The sequence below is a fragment of the Oncorhynchus masou genome, chromosome 3 (assembly GCF_036934945.1).
Source record: "Oncorhynchus masou masou isolate Uvic2021 chromosome 3, UVic_Omas_1.1, whole genome shotgun sequence".
In the NCBI taxonomy this organism is placed as follows: domain Eukaryota; kingdom Metazoa; phylum Chordata; class Actinopteri; order Salmoniformes; family Salmonidae; genus Oncorhynchus; species Oncorhynchus masou.
Genome location: NC_088214.1, coordinates 2,565,586 through 2,585,786, shown reverse-complemented (window position 1 = coordinate 2,585,786; position 20,201 = coordinate 2,565,586). Strand labels below are relative to the sequence as shown.

The window sequence follows — 20,201 nt, the reverse complement described above, 5'->3', positions numbered from 1 at the left end:
GACTGCTGTAACACCAGGGAGTATCTCTATACTGTTGTAATACCAGGGAGTATATCTATACTGTTGTAACACCAGGGAGTATCTGTATACTGTTGTAACACCAGGGAGTATCTGGATACTGCTGAAACACCAGGAGTATCTGTATACTGTTGTAACACCAGGGACTATCTCTATACTGCTGTAACACCAGGGAGTAACTCTATACTGCTGTAACACCAGGGAGTATCTCTATACTGTTGTAACACCAGGGAGTATCACTATACTGTTGTAACACCAGGGAGTATCTGTATACTGCTGTAACACCAGGGAGTATCTGTATACTGTTGTAACACCAGGAGTATCTGTATACTGTTGTAACACAAGGGAGTATCTCTATACTGTTGTAACACCAGGGAGTATCTCTATACTGCTGTAACACCAGGGAGTAACTCTAGACTGCTGTAACACCAGGGAGTATCTCTATACTGTTGTAACCCATGGAGTATCTCTATACTGTTGTAACACCAGGAGTATCTCTATACTGTTGTAACACCAGGGAGTATCTCTATACTGTTGTAACACCAGGAGTATCTCTATACTGTTGTAACACCAGGAGTATCTCTATACTGCTGTAACACCAGGGAGTAACTCTAGACTGCTGTAACACCAGGGAGTAACTCTAGACTGCTGTAACACCAGGGAGTATCTCTATACTGCTGTAACACCAGGGAGTATCTCTATACTGCTGTAACACCAGGGAGTATCTCTATACTGTTGTAACACCAGGGAGTATCACTATAATGTTGTAACACCAGGGAGTATCTGTATACTGTTGTAACACCAGGGAGTATCTCTATACTGTTGTAACACCAGGGAGTATCTCTATACTGTTGTAACACCAGGGAGTATCTGTATACTGTTGTAACACCAGGGAGTATCTCTATACTGTTGTAACACCAGGGAGTATCACTATACTGTTGTAACACCAGGGAGTATCTCTATACTGTTGTAACACCAGGGAGTATATGTATACTGTTGTAACACCAGGGAGTATCTCTATACTGCTGTAACACCAGGGACTATCTCTATACTGCTGTAACACCAGGGAGTATCTCTATACTGCTGTAACACCAGGGAGTATCTCTATACTGCTGTAACACCAGGAGTATCTCTATACTGCTGTAACACCAGGGAGTATCTCTATACTGTTGTAACACCAGAGGAACACCAGGGAGTATCTCTATACTCTTGTAACACCTGGGAGTATCTCTATACTGTTGTAACACCAGGGACTATCTCTATAATGCTGTAACACCAGGGAGTATCTCTATACTGCTGTAACACCAGGGAGTATCTCTATTCTGTTGTAACACCAGGGAGTATCTCTATACTGTTGTAACACCAGGGAGTATCTCTATACTGTTGTAACACCAGGGAGTATCTATATACTGTTGTAACACCAGAGGAACACCAGGAGTCTCTATACTGTTGTAACACCAGGGAACACCAGGGAGTATCTCTATACTGTTGTAACACCAGGGAGTATCTGTATACTGTTGTAAACACCAGGGAGTATCTCTATACTGCTGTAACACCAGGGAGTATCTCTATACTGTTGTAACACCAGGGAGTATCTCTATACTGCTGTAACACCAGGGAGTATCTCTATACTGATGTAACACCAGGGAGTATCTCTATACTGCTGTAACACCAGGGAGTATCTCTATACTGCTGTAACACCAGGGAGTATCTCTATACTGTTGTAACACCAGGGAGTATCTCTATACTGCTGTAACACCAGCCTCTAGACTGCTGTAACACCAGGGAGTATCTCTATACTGCTTGTAACACCAGGGAGTATCTCTATACTGTTGTAACACCAGGGAGTATCTCCATACTGCTGTAACACCAGGGAGTATCTCTATACTGCTGTAACACCAGGGAGTATCTCTATACTGCTGTAACACCAGGAGTATCTCTATACTGCTGTAACACCAGGGAGTATCTCTATACTGCTGTAACACCAGGGAGTATCTCTATACTGCTGTAACACCAGGGAGTATCTCTATACTGCTGTAACACCAGGGAGTATCTCTATACTGTTGTAACACCAGGGAGTATCTCTATACTGCTGTAACACCAGGGAGTATCTCTATACTGTTGTAACACCAGGGTGTATCTCTATACTGCTGTAACACCAGGGAGTATCTCTAGACTGCTGTAACACCAGGGAGTATCTCTATACTGCTGTAACACCAGGGAGTATCTCTATACTGTTGTAACACCAGGGAGTATCTCCATACTGCTGTAACACCAGGGAGTATCTCTATACTGCTGTAACACCAGGGAGTATCTCTATACTGCTGTAACACCAGGAGTATCTCTATACTGTTGTAACACCAGGGAGTATCTCTATACTGCTGTAACACCAGGGAGTATCTCTATACTGCTGTAACACCAGGGAGTAACTCTATACTGTTGTAACACCAGGAGTATCTCTATACTGCTGTAACACCAGAGGAACACCAGGGAGTATCACTATACTGTTGTAACACCAGGGAGTATCTCTATACTGCTGTAACACCAGGGAGTATCTCTATACTGGTGTAACACCAGGGAGTATCTCTATACTGTTGTTATACCAGGGAGTATATCTATACTGTTGTAACACCAGGGAGTATCTGTATACTGTTGTAACACCAGGGAGTATCTGGATACTGTTGAAACACCAGGGAGTATCTGTATACTGTTGTAACACCAGGGACTATCTCTATACTGCTGTAACACCAGGGAGTAACTATAGACTGCTGTAACACCAGGGAGTATCTGTATACTGTTGTAACACCAGGGAGTATCACTATACTGTTGTAACACCAGGGAGTATCTGTATACTGTTGTAACACCAGGGAGTATCTGTATACTGTTGTAGCAGCAGGGAGTATCTGTATACTGTTGTAACACAAGGGAGTATCTCTATACTGTTGTAACACCAGGGAGTATCTCTATACTGCTGTAACACCAGGGAGTAACTCTAGACTGCTGTAACACCAGGGAGTATCTCTATACTGTTGTAACCACATGGAGTATCTCTATACTGTTGTAACACCAGGGAGTATCTCTATACTGTTGTAACACCAGGGAGTATCTCTATACTGTTGTAACACCAGGGAGTATCTCTATACTGTTGTAACACCAGGGAGTATCTCTATACTGTTGTAACACCAGGGAGTAACTCTAGACTGCTGTAACACCAGGGAGTAACTCTAGACTGCTGTAACACCAGGGAGTATCTCTATACTGCTGTAACACCAGGGAGTAACTCTATACTGCTGTAACACCAGGGAGTATCTCTATACTGTTGTAACACCAGGGAGTATCACTATAATGTTGTAACACCAGGGAGTATCTGTATACTGTTGTAACACCAGGGAGTATCTCTATACTGTTGTAACACCAGGGAGTATCTCTATACTGTTGTAACACCAGGGAGTATCTGTATACTGTTGTAACACCAGGGAGTATCTCTATACTGTTGTAACACCAGGGAGTATCTCTATACTGTTGTAACACCAGGGAGTATCTCTATACTGTTGTAACACCAGGGAGTATATCTATACTGTTGTAACACCAGGGAGTATCTGTATACTGTTGTAACACCAGGGACTATCTCTATACTGCTGTAACACCAGGGAGTAACTCTAGACTGCTGTAACACCAGGGAGTATCTCTATACTGTTGTAACACCAGGGAGTATCTCTATACTGCTGTAACACCAGGCAGTATCTCTATACTGTTGTAACACCAGAGGAACACCAGGGAGTAACTCTATACTCTTGTAACACCTGGGAGTATCTCTATACTGTTGTACCACCAGGGACTATCTCTATAATGCTGTAACACCAGGGAGTAACTCTATACTGCTGTAACACCAGGGAGTATCTCTATTCTGTTGTAACACCAGGGAGTAACTCTATACTGTTGTAACACCAGGGAGTATCTCTATACTGTTGTAACACCAGGGAGTATCTATATACTGTTGTAACACCAGAGGAACACCAGGGAGTACCTCTATACTACTGTAACACCAGAGGAACACCAGGGAGTATCTCTATACTGCTGTAACACCAGGGAGTATCTGTATACTGTTGAAACACCAGGGACTATCTGTATACTGCTGTAACACCAGGAGTATCTCTATACTGTTGTAACACCAGGGAGTATCTCTATACTGCTGTAACACCAGGGAGTATCTCTATACTGTTGTAACACCAGGGAGTATCTCTATACTGCTGTAACACCAGGGAGTATCTCTATACTGCTGTAACACCAGGGAGTATCTCTATACTGTTGTAACACCAGGGAGTATCTCTATACTGCTGTAACACCAGCGAGTAACTCTAGACTGCTGTAACACCAGGGAGTATCTCTATACTGCTGTAACACCAGGGAGTATCTCTATACTGTTGTAACACCAGGGAGTATCTCCATACTGCTGTAACACCAGGGAGTATCTCTATACTGCTGTAACACCAGGGAGTATCTCTATACTGCTGTAACACCAGGGAGTATCTCTATACTGCTGTAACACCAGGAGTATCTCCATACTGCTGTAACACCAGGGAGTATCTCTATACTGCTGTAACACCAGGGAGTATCTCTATACTGCTGTAACACCAGGGAGTATCTCTATACTGTTGTAACACCAGGGAGTATCTCTATACTGCTGTAACACCAGGGAGTATCTCTATACTGTTGTAACACCAGGGTGTATCTCTATACTGCTGTAACACCAGGGAGTAACTCTATACTGCTGTAACACCAGGGAGTATCTCTATACTGCTGTAACACCAGGGAGTATCTCTATACTGTTGTAACACCAGGGAGTATCTCCATACTGCTGTAACACCAGGGAGTATCTCTATACTGCTGTAACACCAGGGAGTATCTCTATACTGCTGTAAAACCAGGGAGTATCTCTATACTGTTGTAACACCAGGGAGTATCTCTATACTGCTGTAACACCAGGGAGTATCTCTATACTGCTGTAACACCAGGGAGTAACTCTATACTGTTGTAACACCAGGGAGTATCTCTATACTGCTGTAACACCAGAGGAACACCAGGGAGTATCACTATACTGTTGTAACACCAGGGAGTATCTCTATACTGCTGTAACACCAGGGAGTATCTCTATACTGGTGTAACACCAGGAGTATCACTATACTGCTGTAACACCAGAGGAACACCAGGAGTATCTCTATACTGGTGTAACACCAGGGAGTATCACTATACTGCTGTAACACCAGAGGAACACCAGGGAGTATCTCTATACTGTTGTAACACCAGGGAGTATCTCTATACTGTTGTAACACCAGGGAGTATCTCTATACTGTTGTAACACCAGGGAGTATCTCTATACTGTTGTAACACCAGGGAGTATCTCTATACTGTTGTAACACCAGGGAGTATCTGTATACTGCTGTAACAACAGGGAGTATCTCTATACTGTTGTAACACCAGGGAGTATTTCTATACTGGTGTAACACCAGGGAGTATCTGTATACTGCTGTAACACCAGGGAGTATCTCTATACTGCTGTAACACCAGGGAGTATCTCTATACTGTTGTAACACCAGGGAGTATCTCTATACTGTTGTAACACCAGGGAGTATCTCTATACTGTTGTAACACCAGGGAGTATCTCTATACTGCTGTAACACCAGGGAGTATCTCTATACTGCTGTAACACCAGGGAGTATCTCTATACTGCTGTAACACCAGGAGTATCTCTATACTGTTGTAACACCAGGGAGTATCTCTATACTGTTGTAACACCAGGGAGTATCTCTATACTGCTGTAACACCAGGGAGTATCTCTATACTGCTGTAACACCAGGGAGTATCTCTATACTGTTGTAACACCAGGGAGTATCTCTATACTGTTGTAACACCAGGGAGTATCTCTATACTGTTGTAACACCAGGGAGTATCTCTATACTGTTGTAACACCAGAGGAACACCAGGGAGTATCACTATACTGTTGTAACACCAGGGAGTATCTCTATACTGCTGTAACACCAGGGAGTATCTCTATACTGCTGTAACACCAGGGAGTATCACTATACTGTTGTAACACCAGGAGTATCTCTATACTGTTGTAACACCAGGGAGTATCTCTAACTGCTGTAACACCAGGGAGTATCTCTATACTGCTGTAACACCAGGGAGTATCTCTATACTGCTGTAACACCAGGAGTATCTCTATACTGCTGTAACACCAGGGAGTATCTCTATACTGCTGTAACACCAGGGAGTATCTCTATACTGCTGTAACACCAGAGGAACACCAGGGAGTATCACTATACTGTTGTAACACCAGGGAGTATCACTATACTGTTGTAACACCAGGGAGTATCTCTATACTGCTGTAACACCAGGGAGTATCTTATACTGCTGTAACACCAGGGAGTATCTCTATACTGCTGTAACACCAGGGAGTATCTCTATACTGCTGTAACACCAGGGAGTATCTCTATACTGTTGTAACACCAGGGGTATCTCTATACTGCTGTAACACCAGGGAGTATCTCTATACTGCTGTAACACCAGGGAGTATCTCTATACTGTTGTAACACCAGGGAGTATCTCTATACTGTTGTAACACCAGGGAGTATCTCTATACTGTTGTAACACCAGGGGGTATCTCTATACTGCTATAACTGGGAGTATCTCTATACTGCAACCAGGGAGTATCTCTATACTGCTGTAACACCAGGGAGTATCTCTATACTGTTGTAACACCAGGGAGTATCTCTATACTGTTGTAACACCAGGGAGTATCTCTATACTGCTGTAACACCAGGGAGTATCTCTATACTGCTGTAACACCAGGGAGTATCTCTATACTGCTGTAACACCAGGGAGTATCTCTATACTGTTGTAACACCACCTATACTGGGTAACAGGAGTATCTCTATACTGTTGTAACACCAGGAGTATCTCTATACTGCTGTAACACCAGGGAGTATCTCTATACTGCTGTAACACCAGGGAGTATCTCTATACTGCTGTAACACCAGGGAGTATCTCTATACTGCTGTAACACCAGGGAGTATCTCTATACTGCTGTAACACCAGGGAGTATCTCTATACTGTTGTAACACCAGAGGAACACCAGGGAGTATCACTATACTGTTGTAACACCAGGGAGTATCTCTATACTGCTGTAACACCAGGGAGTATCTCTATACTGCTGTAACACCAGGGAGTATCTCTATACTGCTGTAACACCAGGGAGTATCACTATACTGCTGTAACACCAGGGAGTATCACTATACTGCTGTAACACCAGGGAGTAACTCTATACTGCTGTAACACCAGGGAGTATCACTATACTGTTGTAACACCAGGGAGTATCTCTATACTGCTGTAACACCAGGGAGTAACTCTATACTGCTGTAACACCAGGAGTATCTCTATACTGCTGTAACACCAGGGAGTATCTCTATACTGTTGTAACACCAGGAGTATCTCTATACTGCTGTAACACCAGGGAGTAACTCTATACTGCTGTAACACCAGGGAGTATCTCTATACTGCTGTAACACCAGGAGTATCTCTATACTGTTGTAACACCAGGGAGTATCTCCATACTGCTGTAACACCAGGAGTATCTCTATACTGCTGTAACACCAGGGAGTATCTCTATACTGCTGTAACACCAGGGAGTATCTCTATACTGCTGTAACACCAGGGAGTATCTCCATACTGCTGTAACACCAGGGAGTATCTCTATACTGCTGTAACACCAGGGAGTATCTCTATACTGCTGTAACACCAGGAGTATCTCTATACTGCTGTAACACCAGGGAGTATCTCTATACTGCTGTAACACCAGGGAGTATCTCTATACTGTTGTAACACCAGGGAGTATCTCTATACTGCTGTAACACCAGGGAGTAACTCTAGACTGCTGTAACACCAGGGAGTATCTCTATACTGCTGTAACACCAGGAGTATCTCTATACTGTTGTAACACCAGGGAGTATCTCTATACTGCTGTAACACCAGGAGTATCTCTATACTGCTGTAACACCAGGGAGTATCTCTATACTGCTGTAACACCAGGGAGTATCTCTATACTGTTGTAACACCAGGGAGTATCTCTATACTGCTGTAACACCAGGGAGTATCTCTATACTGCTGTAACACCAGGGAGTAACTCTATACTGTTGTAACACCAGGGAGTATCTCTATACTGCTGTAACACCAGAGGAACACCAGGTATCACTATACTGTTGTAACACCAGGAGTATCTCTATACTGCTGTAACACCAGGGAACATACTGGTGTAACACCAGGGAGTATCACTATACTGCTGTAACACCAGAGGAACACCAGGGAGTATCACTATACTGTTGTAACACCAGGAGTATCTCTATACTGTTGTAACACCAGGGAGTATCTCTATACTGTTGTAACACCAGGGAGTATCTCTATACTGCTGTAACACCAGGAGTATCTCTATACTGTTGTAACACCAGGGAGTATCTCTATACTGTTGTAACACCAGGGAGTATCTCTATACTGCTGTAACACCAGGGAGTATCTCTATACTGCTGTAACACCAGGGAGTATCTCTATACTGTTGTAACACCAGGGAGTATCTCTATACTGTTGTAACACCAGGGAGTATCTCTATACTGTTGTAACACCAGGAGTATCTCTATACTGCTGTAACACCAGGGAGTATCTCTATACCGCTGTAACACCAGGGAGTATCTCTATACTGTTGTAACACCAGGGAGTATCTCTATACTGTTGTAACACCAGGGAGTATCTCTATACTGTTGTAACACCAGGGAGTATCTCTATACTGCTGTAACACCAGGGAGTATCTCTATACTGCTGTAACACCAGGGAGTATCTCTATACTGTTGTAACACCAGGGAGTATCTCTATACTGCTGTAACACCAGGGAGTATCTCTATACTGCTGTAACACCAGGAGTATCTCTATACTGTTGTAACACCAGGGAGTATCTCTATACTGTTGTAACACCAGGGAGTATCTCTATACTGCTGTAACACCAGGGAGTATCTCTATACTGCTGTAACACCAGGGAGTATCTCTATACTGCTGTAACACCAGGGAGTATCTCTATACTGCTGTAACACCAGGGAGTATCTCTATACTGTTGTAACACCAGGGAGTATCTCTATACTGCTGTAACACCTGGGAGTATCTCTATACTGCTGTAACACCTGGGAGTATCTCTATACTGTTGTAACACCAGGGAGTATCTCTATACTGTTGTAACACCAGGGAGTACCTCTATACTACTGTAACACCAGGGAGTATCTCTATACTGTTGTAACACCAGAGGAACACCAGGGAGTATCACTATACTGTTGTAACACCAGGGAGTATCTCTATACTGCTGTAACACCAGGGAGTATCTCTATACTGCTGTAACACCAGGAGTATCTCTATACTGCTGTAACACCAGGGAGTATCACTATACTGTTGTAACACCAGGGAGTATCTCTATACTGTTGTAACACCAGGGAGTATCTCTATACTGTTGTAACACCAGGAGTATCTCTATACTGCTGTAACACCAGGAGTATCTCTATACTGCTGTAACACCAGGCAGTATCTCTATACTGCTGTAACACCAGGGAGTATCTCTATACTGCTGTAACACCAGGGAGTATCTCTAGACTGCTGTAACACCAGGGAGTATCTCTATACTGCTGTAACACCAGAGGAACACCAGGGAGTATCTCTATACTGTTGTAACACCAGGGAGTATCACTATACTGTTGTAACACCAGGGAGTATCTCTATACTGTTGTAACACCAGGGTGTATCTCTATACTGCTGTAACACCAGGGAGTATCTCTATACTGCTGTAACACCAGGGAGTATCTCTATACTGCTGTAACACCAGGGAGTATCTCTATACTGTTGTAACACCAGGGAGTATCTCTATACTGCTGTAACACCAGGGAGTATCTCTATACTGCTGTAACACCAGGAGTATCTCTATACTGTTGTAACACCAGGGAGTATCACTATACTGTTGTAACACCAGGGAGTATCTCTATACTGTTGTAACACAAGGGGGTATCTCTATACTGCTGTAACACCAGGAGTATCTCTATACTGCTGTAACACCAGGAGTATCTCTATACTGTTGTAACACCAGGGAGTATCTCTATACTGTTGTAACACCAGGGGTATCTCTATACTGCTGTAACACCAGGGAGTATCTCTATACTGCTGTAACACCAGGAGTATCTCTATACTGCTGTAACACCAGGGAGTATCTCTATACTGCTGTAACACCAGGGAGTATCACTATGTAACACCAGGGAGTATCTCTATACTGTTGTAACACCAGGGAGTATCTCTATACTGTTGTAACACCAGGGAGTATCTCTATACTGCTGTAACACCAGGGAGTATCTCTATACTGCTGTAACACCAGGGAGTATCTCTATACTGCTGTAACACCAGGAGTATCTCTATACTGCTGTAACACCAGGAGTATCTCTATACTGCTGTAACACCAGGGAGTATCTCTATACTGTTGTAACACCAGAGGAACACCAGGGAGTATCACTATACTGTTGTAACACCAGGGAGTATCTCTATACTGCTGTAACACCAGGAGTATCTCTATACTGCTGTAACACCAGGGAGAATCTCTATACTGCTGTAACACCAGGGAGTATCTCTATACTGCTGTAACACCAGGGAGTATCTCTATACTGGGTAACACCAGGAGTATCTCTATACTGCTGTAACACCAGGGAGTATCACTATACTGCTGTAACACCAGGGAGTATCTCTATACTGCTTGTAACACCAGGAGTATCACTATACTGCTGTAACACCAGGGAGTATCTCTATACTGCTGTAACACCAGGGAGTATCTCTATACTGCTTGTAACACCAGGGAGTATCTCTATACTGTTGTAACACCAGGGAGTATCACTATACTGTTGTAACACCAGGGAGTATCTCTATACTGCTGTAACACCAGGGAGTATCTCTATACTGTTGTAACACCAGGGAGTATCTCTATACTGTTGTAACACCAGGGAGTATCTCTATACTGTTGTAACACCAGGGAGTATCTCTATACTGTTGTAACACCAGGGAGTATCTCTATACTGCTGTAACACCAGGGAGTATCTCTATACTGTTGTAACACCAGGGAGTATCTCTATACTGCTGTAACACCAGGGAGTATCTCTATACTGCTGTAACACCAGGGAGTATCTCTATACTGCTGTAACACCAGGGAGTATCACTATACTGCTGTAACACCAGGAGTATCTCTATACTGTTGTAACACCAGGGAGTATCTCTATACTGCTGTAACACCAGGGAGTATCTCTATACTGTTGTAAAACCAGGGAGTATCTCTATACTGCTGTAACACCAGAGGAACACCAGGGAGTATCACTATACTGTTGTAACACCAGGGAGTATCTCTATACTGCTGTAACACCAGGGAGTATCTCTATACTGCTGTAACACCAGGAGTATCTCTATACTGTTGTAACACCAGGGAGTATCACACCAGGGAGTATACTGTTGTAACACCAGGAGTATCTCTATACTGTTGTAACACCAGGGGTATCTCTATACTGCTGTAACACCAGGAGTATCTCTATACTGCTGTAACACCAGGGAGTATCTCTATACTGTTGTAACACCAGGGATTATCTCTATACTGTTGTAACACCAGGGAGTATCTCTATACTGCTGTAACACCAGGGAGTATCTCTATACTGCTGTAACACCAGGGAGTATCTCTATACTGCTGTAACACCAGGGAGTATCTCTATACTGCTGTAACACCAGGGAGTATCTCTATACTGTTGTAACACCAGGGAGTATCTCTATACTGTTGTAACACCAGGGAGTATCTCTATACTGTTGTAACACCAGGGAGTATCTCCATACTGCTGTAACACCAGGGAGTATCTCTATACTGCTGTAACACCAGGGAGTATCTCTATACTGCTGTAACACCAGGGAGTATCTCTATACTGCTGTAACACCAGGGAGTATCTCTATACTGCTGTAACACCAGGGAGTATCTCTATACTGCTGTAACACCAGAGGAACACCAGGGAGTATCTCTATACTGTTGTAACACCAGGGAGTATCTCTATACTGCTGTAACACCAGGGAGTATCTCTATACTGCTGTAACACCCGGGAGTATCTCTAGACTGCTGTAACACCAGGGAGTATCTCTATACTGTTGTAACACCAGGGAGTATCTCTATACTGCTGTAACACCAGGGAGTATCTCTATACTGCTGTAACACCAGGGAGTATCTCTATACTGTACTGTAACACCAGGGAGTATCTCTATACTGCTGTAACACCAGGGAGTATCTCTATACTGCTGTAACACCAGGGAGTATCTCTATACTGCTGTAACACCAGGGAGTATCTCTATACTGCTGTAACACCAGGAGTATCTCTATACTGCTGTAACACCAGGGAGTATCTCTATACTGCTGTAACACCAGGGAGTATCTCTATACTGCTGTAACACCAGGAGTATCTCTATACTGCTGTAACACCAGGAGTATCTCTATACTGCTGTAACACCAGGGAGTATCTCTATACTGCTGTAACACCAGGGAGTATCTCTATACTATATACTGCTGTAACACCAGGGAGTATCTCTATACTGCTGTAACACCAGGTATCTCTATACTGTTGTAACACCAGTATCTCTATACTGTTGTAACACCAGGAGTATCTCTATACTGCTGTAACACCAGGGTATCTCTATACTGTAACACCAGGGAGTATCTCTATACTGCTGTAACACCAGGGAGTATCTCTATACTGCTGTAACACCAGGGAGTATCTCTATACTGCTGTAACACCAGGGAGTATCTCTATACTGCTGTAACACCAGGGAGTATCTCTATACTGCTGTAACACCAGGGAGTATCTCTAGACTGCTGTAACACCAGGAGTATCTCTATACTGCTGTAACACCAGAGTATCTCTATACTGAACACCAGGAGTATCTCTATACTGTTGTAACACCAGGGAGTATCTCTATACTGCTGTAACACCAGGGAGTATCTCTATACTGCTGTAACACCAGGAGTATCTCTATACTGCTGTAACACCAGGGAGTATCTCTATACTGCTGTAACACCAGGGAACACCAGGGAGTATCTCTATACTGCTGTAACACCAGGGAGTATCTCTATACTGCTGTAACACCAGGGAGTATCTCTATACTGCTGTAACACCAGGGAGTATCTCTATACTGCTGTAACACCAGGGAGTATCTCTATACTGCTGTAACACCAGGGAGTATCTCTATACTGCTGTAACACCAGGGAGTATCTCTATACTGCTGTAACACCAGGGAGTATCTCTATACTGCTGTAACACCAGGGAGTATCTCTATACTGCTGTAACACCAGGGAGTATCTCTATACTGTTGTAACACCAGGGAGTATCTCTATACTGCTGTAACACCAGGGAGTATCTCTATACTGCTGTAACACCAGGGAGTATCTCTATACTGCTGTAACACCAGGGAGTATCTCTATACTGCTGTAACACCAGGGAGTATCTCTATACTGCTGTAACACCAGGGTATCTCTATACTGCTGTATCTCTCTATACTGCTGTAACATACTGTTGTAACACCAGGGTATCTCTATACTGCTGTAACACCAGGGAGTATCTCTATACTGCTGTAACACCAGGGAGTATCTCTATACTGTTGTAACACCAGGGAGTATCTCTATACTGCTGTAACACCAGGGAGTATCACTAGACTGCTGGAACACCAGGGAGTATCTCTATACTGTTGTAACACCAGGGAGTATCTCTATACTGCTGTAACACCAGGGAGTATCTCTATACTGCTGTAACACCAGGGAGTATCTCTATACTGCTGTAACACCAGGGAGTATCTCTATACTGCTGTAACACCAGGGAGTATCACTATACTGTTGTAACACCAGGGAGTATCTCTATACTGCTGTAACACCAGGGAGTATCTCTATACTGTTGTAACACCAGGGAGTATCACTATACTGCTGTAACACCTGGGAGTATCACTATACTGCTGTAACACCAGGGAGTATCACTATACTGTTGTAACACCAGGGAGTATCTCTATACTGCTGTAACACCAGGGAGTATCTCTATACTGCTGTAACACCAGGGAGTATCACTATACTGCTGTAACACCAGGGAGTATCTCTATACTGTTGTAACACCAGGGATTATCTCTATACTGTTGTAACACCAGGGAGTATCACTATACTGCTGTAACACCAGGGAGTATCTCTATACTGTTGTAACACCAGGGTGTATCTCTATACTGCTGTAACACCAGGGAGTATCTCTATACTGCTGTAACACCAGGGAGTATCTCTATACCGCTGTAACACCAGAGAGTATCTCTATACTGTTGTAACACCAGGGAGTATCTCTATACTGTTGTAACACCAGGGAGTATCTCTATACTGTTGTAACACCAGGGAGTATCTCTAGACTGCTGTAACACCAGGGAGTATCTCTATACTGCTGTAACACCAGGCAGTATCTCTATACTGCTGTAACACCAGGGAGTATCTCTATACTGCTGTAACACCAGGGAGTATCTCTATACTGCTGTAACACCAGGGAGTATCTCTATACTGCTGTAACACCAGAGGAACACCAGGGAGTATCTCTATACTGCTGTAACACCAGAGAGTATCTGTATACTGCTGTAACACCAGGGAGTATCTCTATACTGCTGTAACACCAGGGAGTATCTGTATACTGCTGTAACACCAGGGAGTATCTCTATACTGCTGTAACACCAGGGAGTATCTCTATACTGTTGTAACACCAGGGAGTATCACTATACTGCTGTAACACCTGGGAGTATCACTATACTGCTGTAACACCAGGGAGTATCACTATACTGTTGTAACACCAGGGAGTATCTCTATACTGCTGTAACACCAGGGAGTATCTCTATACTGCTGTAACACCAGGGAGTATCACTATACTGCTGTAACACCAGGGAGTATCTCTATACTGTTGTAACACCAGGGATTATCTCTATACTGTTGTAACACCAGGGAGTATCACTATACTGCTGTAACACCAGGGAGTATCTCTATACTGTTGTAACACCAGGGAGTATCTCTATACTGTTGTAACTGCTGTAACACCAGGGAGTATCTCTATACTGCTGTAACACCAGGAGTATCTCTATACCGCTGTAACACCAGGGAGTATCTCTATACTGTTGTAACACCAGGGAGTATCTCTATACTGTTGTAACACCAGGGAGTATCTCTATACTGCTGTAACACCAGGGAGTATCTCTATACTGCTGTAACACCAGGGAGTATCTCTATACTGCTGTAACACCAGGCAGTATCTCTATACTGTTGTAACACCTGGGAGTATCTCTATACTGCTGTAACACCAGGGAGTATCTCTAGACTGCTGTAACACCAGGGAGTATCTCTATACTGCTGTAACACCAGAGGAACACCAGGGAGTATCTCTATACTGCTGTAACACCAGAGAGTATCTGTATACTGCTGTAACACCAGGGAGTATCTCTATACTGCTGTAACACCAGGGAGTATCTGTATACTGCTGTAACACCAGGGAGTATCTCTATACTGCTGTAACACCAGGGAGTATCTCTATACTGCTGTAACACCAGGGAGTAACTCTATACTGTTGTAACACCTGGGAGTATCTCTATACTGCTGTAACACCAGGGAGTAACTCTATACTGTTGTAACACCAGGGAGTAACTCTAGACTGCTGTAACACCAGGGAGTATCTCTATACTGCTGTAACACCAGGAGTATCTCTATACTGCTGTAACACCAGGGAGTATCACTATACTGCTGTAACACCAGGGAGTAACTCTATACTGCTGTAACACCAGGGAGTATCTCTATACTGCTGTAACACCAGGAGTATCTCTATACTGCTGTAACACCAGGGAGTATCTCTATACTGCTGTAACACCAGGGAGTATCACTATACTGCTGTAACACCAGGGAGTATCTCTATACTGCTGTAACACCAGGGAGTATCTCTATACTGCTGTAACACCAGGGAGTATCTCTATACTGCTGTAACACCAGGGAGTATCACTATACTGCTGTAACACCAGGGAGTATCTCTATACTGCTGTAACACCAGGGAGTATCACTATACTGCTGTAACACCAGGGAGTATCTCTATACTGCTGTAACACCAGGCAGTATCTCTATACTGCTGTAACACCAGGGAGTATCTCTATACTGCTGTAACACCAGGGAGTATCTCTAGACTGCTGTAACACCAGGGAGTATCTCTATACTGCTGTAACACCAGAGGAACACCAGGGAGTATCTCTATACTGCTGTAACACCAGAGAGTATCTGTATACTGCTGTAACACCAGGGAGTATCTCTATACTGCTGTAACACCAGGGAGTATCTGTATACTGCTGTAACACCAGGGAGTATCTCTATACTGCTGTAACACCAGGGAGTATCTCTATACTGCTGTAACACCAGGGAGTAACTCTATACTGTTGTAACACCTGGGAGTATCTCTATACTGCTGTAACACCAGGGAGTTTCTCTATACTGTTGTAACACCAGGGAGTAACTCTAGACTGCTGTAACACCAGGGAGTATCTCTATACTGCTGTAACACCAGGGAGTATCTCTATACTGCTGTAACACCAGGGAGTATCACTATACTGCTGTAACACCAGGGAGTAACTCTAGACTGCTGTAACACCAGGGAGTATCTCTATACTGCTGTAACACCAGGGAGTATCTCTATACTGCTGTAACACCAGGGAGTATCTCTATACTGCTGTAACACCAGGGAGTATCACTATACTGCTGTAACACCAGGGAGTATCTCTATACTGCTGTAACACCAGGGAGTATCTCTATACTGCTGTAACACCAGGGAGTATCTCTATACTGCTGTAACACCAGGGAGTATCACTATACTGCTGTAACACCAGGGAGTATCTCTATACTGCTGTAACACCAGGGAGTATCACAAGCTGTATTGTATTCAGCTTCATTGACATAAATCTCATTCTCAGGAAATCCCCTTTTTTACCGGCTAAAACATCTCTTCACATTACAACACACACCAACACCCCACGTTGATGTTTCCATTAGCTACCCCGTTGTCTTTGCTTTGTCTCTTCTCTATCAGTTTTCCAGTTACTGTGAGTCGTCCCTGTTCCTGGGATTGGCTCCTGATCATTGGCACTTTGTGAATAAACATCAAATATTAAAGGTACGTTTACGATAACAGGAAAGGCAGTACTTCTCATCCCTCTACAACCACATTATTAATTTATCCTGTTAAAACGACTTTCCACCAATTAACAGAGACAAGCCGTGGCCTCGCCGTGGCCTCTGGAAGAGACAGACGGGGGGGGGGGGGGTTTCAACTGAGCCTGTCAAGAGGTGCATTATCGTCCTCAGGCTGCATCCCAAAACTGCATCCCAAAATGGTGCCCTATATCCATAGGGCTTTGGTCAAGAGTAGTGCATTTGCATAGGGGATAGGGTGCAGTTTGGAAACACACATCTCCATAGGGTTCTGGTCAAGAGTAGTGGACTTGCATAGGGGATAGGGTGCAGTTTGGAAACACACATCTCCATAGGGTTCTGGTCAAGAGTAGTGCACTACATAGGGGATAGGGTGCACTTTGGAACACTCATCTCCATAGGGTTCTGGTCAAGAGTAGTGCACTTGCATAGGGGATAGGGTGCCGTTTGGAACAGTCATCTCCATAGGGTTCTGGTCAAGAGTAGTGCACTACATAGGGGATAGGGTGCCGTTTGGAACAGTCATCTCTACTGATGGAGCTGGTCTATAGAAAGCCCCTGGTCTGGTTGGCGTGTCAGTGCTGTTATAGCCAGAAGAGCGGTTGGTTGTGGTCCTATACGGACACAGACAGACTTTGTGCTAGTGGACAGTTGTTCGTGGTTATGTCTTAATCGTTTTCCATTGTGGCCTACCACATAATAGACTATTGCTGTACAGTACAATACACACACACACACACACACACACACACGCACACAGCAGTCTTGGCCAACCTACAATGCAACACACAAACAGCAAACCTGAGTCACTGGAAGCTGTATAAAAGGTGTGAATAGGACCAGCTCTGTTTTGACAATGCAATAATAAGTAGACAAAGCTGTTGTGTTAAGATGAATGTGTACAGTACATTCACTGGTGCCAGTTCAACCTTCAGCTGCGGGCCAAATGTATTTACAGGAAATGGAATATAGAATAGGATAGATATGTTATTGTCCATTTGGTTGGAATGGAAAATCGTCTTTTGCCTCGGGGACTTGGACCAGACAACTTTCAGGTTGCTGGTTCACCTGTGTACCCACATAGCACCCTGGGCAATGCTGAAGAATGGCATTGCATATCACTTGACATACGTGTGAAAACAATTTATACTTGTGATAAACTAATACAATAATCCATGTTTCTACTTCAAGTGTTTGAAACTGAACGATGTCTTTGTATTGGCTGTGACTTCTAATCTGCATTTCACCATGAAGATGTTTTTAAGCAAAAACATGGCAATAAATCGGCTATAACCCAATACCAAATGGGTAATAAATCGGCTATAACCCAATACCAAATGGGTAATAAATCGGCTATAACCCAATACCAAATAGGTAATAAATCGGCTATAACCCAATACCAAATAGGTAATAAATCGGCTATAACCCAATACCAAATGGGTAATAAATCGGCTATAACCCAATACCAAATAGGTAATAAATCGGCTATAACCCAATACCAAATGGGTAATAAATCGGCTATAACCCAATACCAAATAGGTAATAAATCGGCTATAACCCAATACCAAATAGGTAATAAATCGGCTATAACCCAATACCAAATGGGTAATAAATCGGCTATAACCCAATACCAAATAGGTAATAAATCGGCTATAACCCAATACCAAATAGGTAACAAATCGGCTATAACCCAATACCAAATAGGTAATAAATCGGCTATAACCCAATACCAAATGGGTAATAAATCGGCTATAACCCATTTTGGTTGCCTACTTTAAATACCACCAAAGAGAAAGGCATTACTTTTTTTCAGAAGCTTGACCAGCTAAAAAGGCAATGCGACTGTAACAAACAGGAAGTGAATGGGAAGTGAATGGGAAGAGACACGCTTTATGGAATAAGACACATTTTGTTGACCAGCTAATCAACAAACCAAGCTATTTCAGATATTAACTTGGAGCAGAAAGGGTTTGGAATACGACTGAAAGGTCGTGAGAAGCGCAATCAGCCAGTGTGAAATAATATGGGCACATTTTAGGCTTTTTCCATTAATAAATAGATTTCAGTAAAATACATGGTTAGTACAATCACAGAGAACTGGATACTAGTGGCAAAACAAGAGTCCCAACACACTACTCAGGCGTCTGATTAGCCTGAGTAGTGTGAATGTTTAAGATATTTTAATTCCTTTATAAAAGTATAATAACTATTTTTATTGGGCTAATATACATTATTATTGTATTATTGTAGTCTGTCATCTGCCATGGCTGTGACGTCCCCCCCCCCCCCCCCCCCCCCCCCGACTATGTTCATGTCTATTTGGATGGCATATTCAGTGCACAAGAGATGCGGTATATTTTTCATGCGCAAAGAGATGCCGTAGCTTTTCATGTGTAAAACATACCTGTTGCTAAACATATTGGAAGAAGCAATCTGAAGATCAGCCCGCAGACCACCTCGGACGCCATCGCTTTAGGGTAGCCAGTCTTTCCACCAGGTAAACGGGGAGAGGATGGTCTCACGCTCGGTGGGTGTCTGACATCCGTTCCGGTAAAGTAAAATCCTGCTCTCTTTCTAATCCCAGTAAAATCAGCATCAGTTTTCTTCTTGGCAACCTGTCGAACTATAATTCCAAAATGAGAAATTGTACCTTGACCATCAGCAATTTCACTTGTTTTGTTTATAAAAACATGTATTTGAAATTGTTCAAGCTGTTGAAAAAGAACATTTTACATTTTCAAGACATGTTGAGCTTGTAAAAACACTCCATAACGGTCCTCAGCTTCAGGTGCGTGCGAGAAACGGGTTCTGCGTGAGCTACAGATGAATAACGCCAAACCGCGGGCAA

The 20,201-nt window shown here is 43.3% G+C and overlaps 1 protein-coding gene across 1 annotated transcript in view; it reads right to left on the bottom strand.

Moving 5' to 3' along the window:
• Positions 1 to 19,821, bottom strand: part of LOC135518608 (piezo-type mechanosensitive ion channel component 2-like) — a 328,980-nt gene extending 309,159 nt beyond the window's left edge. The window contains 1 exon segment of the mRNA XM_064943769.1: positions 19,758 to 19,821. Within this exon segment, the coding sequence (XP_064799841.1) occupies positions 19,758 to 19,821 (64 nt within the window).
• Between the last annotated feature and the right edge of the window lie 380 nt (positions 19,822 to 20,201).